The following is a 3971-nucleotide window of genomic DNA, read 5'->3' on the forward strand; positions in this document are numbered from 1 at the left end:
ATTAGCCCGCAGTCTCCTGGAAAAAAAAAAAATCTGAAGCCTTCCTCTCAGTGTAATCTCCTACTTGTTTCTTCACAAATGGATTTTTCATATTGCCAACAATTCTATTTAGTGATTTCTGATGGTCAGTGACTCATATTTGCCTTATGAAGTAAAATACAAAGCACAGGCCTTTCTTTCAGTTATGAATCCAGCACTTCTCATTTGCTCTCCTTCTGGTTTTCAAAGTTATTTGATTTAAAACTTTGTCAGCTATAACCTTTAAGACCTTAAAAAGAAAGTCACATGTAAATGAGCCAATGCCTTATAGTCATCACTGCTCAGTTATTTATCTGTCTTCAAATAGATATTTTCAATACAGTCATCTGAGACCTCATTCTTTATCTGGTCTACCTTTTGTCTCTCCTTACCATCTTATCAGTGATATTCACTAGCGGATTTCATTCATCTTCCTTACACAAAGGTCTTCCTATTTGACAGAAAACTATTCACATATGAATGTTGTAGTACCTTAAGGTTTATGTTGTCCTCTCTTGTAGGCTTGGCCTGAGGCAACATTTTAAAGAGAAGAATCTTTGAATAGTGTACAAAATTCTAGCCTTAGAACCTAGAGGATTTGAATCCCCACTCAAACATATATTAGTTATGGAATTTTGGGAAAGTTTTTTTCTTTTATTTAAAACTTCTTGGCATTTCAATTTAACCTTCCATAAAATGTCATTTATAATAGGGTAACTTCCTGTTTCACAAGAATAATTTTTTTTTAAGAACCTTTGTGTTTTTATTGTTAGGATCCAGGTTACTTGAGAGGGATGAAACGTGAGGAGTGAGTGGCTCCAATACCCGGCCAGCCATGTTTCACAGGCTTGTAGGTGATAGAGAATTCACCCAGGTAGTGGCCGATCATCTCAGGCTTAATTTCTACCTGATTGAAGGTCTTGCCGTTATAGACGCCCACCATACTTCCCACCATCTCAGGCAGGATGATCATGTCTCGAAGGTGTGTCTTCACTACCTCTGGCTTTTCCATGGGGGGCGCCTCCTTCTTGGCCTTCCTCAGACGCTTCAGGAGGGAATGCTGTTTGCGCCGCAGACCCCTGTTGAGTCGCCGACGCTGCCGAGCGCTGTACAACTGCATGAGCTGTTCGTAGGACATGTTCAGCAGCTGATCCAGGTCCACGCCGCGGTAGGTGAACTTCCGGAAGGTTCGCTTCTTCTTCTGATCCACTTCCGCCATCTTGTCTGCCGTCAAGAAAAAAAACTCACAAGAATAATTTAAGAAGAAAAATACTGCAAAATTTAATGAACTATATAAATGTCAATTGTTATTATTATGTTCCTAACCCCATATCTGGTCATCCAATGCTTGCATGCTCTTCTTGGGATACCTCTAGCCCTGTATTTGATCATCTTTCCCTTCTTCTAGAAGGCATTAATAGGTTAGTCATGGATTTAGAGCTAAAAGAGGCCTCGGCAGTAGTTCATCTTCCTCCTGATTTTATAAATAAGGAAATTAAGTACAATGACTGATCCATATCACATAATACGCACCAAAACTGGGATTCATAGTGAGGACATCTAATTTTTGACTAACTGCTTTTTTCAGGAAGAATGCTGGATTTGCTGACAAGTAACCTGGGTACATATCCTGGTTATCTTACTAGAAGTCATGTCATAACAATATTTCCCACAGTAGGAAAAGCAGGAATAAGTGTTGGAGTTCTCATAACAGATATCCTAGAATCATGATTGACAGTCTGGTAATGGTATCTGACCTAAGAGAATTTGCCACAAAGTAAATAGGACAGTGGAGAAATCAGTCCACAGGACGAATTTGTATGTTTTGGACATCGTTACCTGTGGGCCTGTGTAATGCCCACAAGGCACACTTGTTTTCCAATGTACCCCGTTAATCCCCAGCCACTGTTTTTACCATCAGGTTCATGGATAATTTTATTTGCATATGACACACTTTTAAAAAATTTCTCAAGTAGTCCATTGCCTTGCATACACTTTAAAGCTCTGGACACAGCAAAATGCTTCAAACAAAAATTTAACTGGACATGTTTTTATAACAACAAAATTCATCTGAATCCCTCATATCAGCAAGGAATACAAACTCTTTCCTTCCTTCTAAGTAACAATGATCATCATAGCTTTCTGGAAACAATAGGAAGAAAGCAGAAGATGGAATAATCAATCCCTCCTATGATAAAGTCTGCTAGAAAGACTGTCTACTTTCCATTAAAAGTTAAATATAGACATTTTATTTTTATGTAAGCTCTGCTTTCCTTATCATGAGTCTTTTCAGCAAAATGGAATGAGGTTTTTATTCTGGAATAATTAATGCTAGTTACATTCATGCAGATTGGACAGAGGCAGAGTTTCTGTGTCCTTCATGTAATAACTAGACCTGGGGTGGGAAACCTGCAGCCTCAAGACTATGAACTAGACTTAGTAGATGTCATGGTTCAGATATTATTTTCAGAATTGTGACTTATTTCCTATAATTTGGTTCAGTGACTTACTCATGGTCATAATGAGATTAAATAGAAGAACTAGTACTCAAAGCAAAGTCTTCTAATTCTGTGTTGATATTTTTTCTCTACCAGAGCACACTAACTCTCAAGTACTCACAAATTCTTATTTCACAGATAAGGAAATAAAGACTTGAAAAAGGAAATGACTTATCTAAAATCAACCAGTGAGTTTTTGGTTGAATCAAGACTAAATCATAGCACTCTTCAAAAGCTATGAAGTGCTTAGTTGAATGTGCCATGCTTATACTCCAGTCTATTGCATTCCTCAAAAATTTCAAAGACATTCTCATGAAAATTCTAAATACCTGCAATTATTTACTTTTCTTTGCCATGATACTGTAGCAGAAATAGGATGCTGAGATTCCTGGAGATTCTAAAAGATGTAGATTAGTTGAAGGCATTGGATGCGTGTAACATGGAGAAGAAAAGATATGGTATGCATGATACCTGTATTCATTTTAAAAAAAAACTGGTAAGAGGAAGATAGAATATCTTTGTACTACAAATTCACATCTGGAATTGTATGCCACACAATGCTCATCAATGGAGGTATAGAACTACATAAGATATACAGTCTGTTTTTAAGTAACTTAAGTCATATGATGGGTAAGGGAGTATGATGTATATACAAAAATACATAAAGGAGACTATGTTAAATGCAAAGGAGAGGACAGACACCATAAGAAAACTGAACAGAAATAAATTACCATTTGAAACTTGAGGAAGGTATCAACATTGTTGACAACTAAGACACATTTTAAATTAAACAAATTGCTGTACTTTACGGAACAAAAAATGTCAAAATGAGAGTGTTGTCTCTGTTGTTAATTAGCGCCAAGTTCTGTAACAATTTTCAACTCTCTGCTCTTTAGTCCTTTTTATGCTAGAATCATTAAGAACAATAATTAAGTTGATCAACAGGAGTTTTTTTTCCTTTCTTTTTTTTTATCTTGTAAATTCCAGAAGCACAGCCAAGGTACACAAAGCATGAGTACAGACTGCTCTTTTTTCTCAACCTCTTTCTTTTCTCATCTAATTTTAAATACTTTTCTATTAACACACTTTATTATTAACCTAGAGATATAACAAATTAGATGCTCTTTTATTTGTTTATTACACTGTATTTTTATACTCATTTTGTGCATTTAAGAAACTACTGTGTTCCCTTGTCTGTTTTTCTTTAGCTATACTCGGTGTTACACAGAGAAAGAAACATCTACAATGTCTGATATGAAGAGAATCCTCTCATTAAGGCATAGCAAGAAAAGCATGTAGTTTAGAATCAAAATATTTAAGTTCAAAGTGTAGCTTATTTTTCACTAATTTTGTGACCCTGGGTAAATAATTATTCCTAGCTGGATCTCATTTCCCTCCTCAGTAAATTGGAAAGGATGGATTAGATGATCTCTGAAATGCTTTTTATTTAGAAAT

General features: G+C 35.9%; 1 protein-coding gene across 1 annotated transcript; it reads right to left on the reverse strand.

Moving 5' to 3' along the window:
- Nucleotides 1-756: 756 nt before the first annotated feature.
- Nucleotides 757-1237, reverse strand: LOC118843889 (40S ribosomal protein S15-like). Its single transcript, XM_036751676.1, has one exon. It carries the CDS (start codon nt 1235-1237, stop codon nt 800-802), a length of 438 nt encoding a protein of 145 aa, XP_036607571.1. The 3' UTR covers nt 757-799.
- Between the last annotated feature and the right edge of the window lie 2734 nt (nt 1238-3971).

The sequence above is a fragment of the Trichosurus vulpecula genome, chromosome 3 (genome assembly GCF_011100635.1).
Source record: "Trichosurus vulpecula isolate mTriVul1 chromosome 3, mTriVul1.pri, whole genome shotgun sequence".
NCBI lineage: Eukaryota > Metazoa > Chordata > Mammalia > Diprotodontia > Phalangeridae > Trichosurus > Trichosurus vulpecula.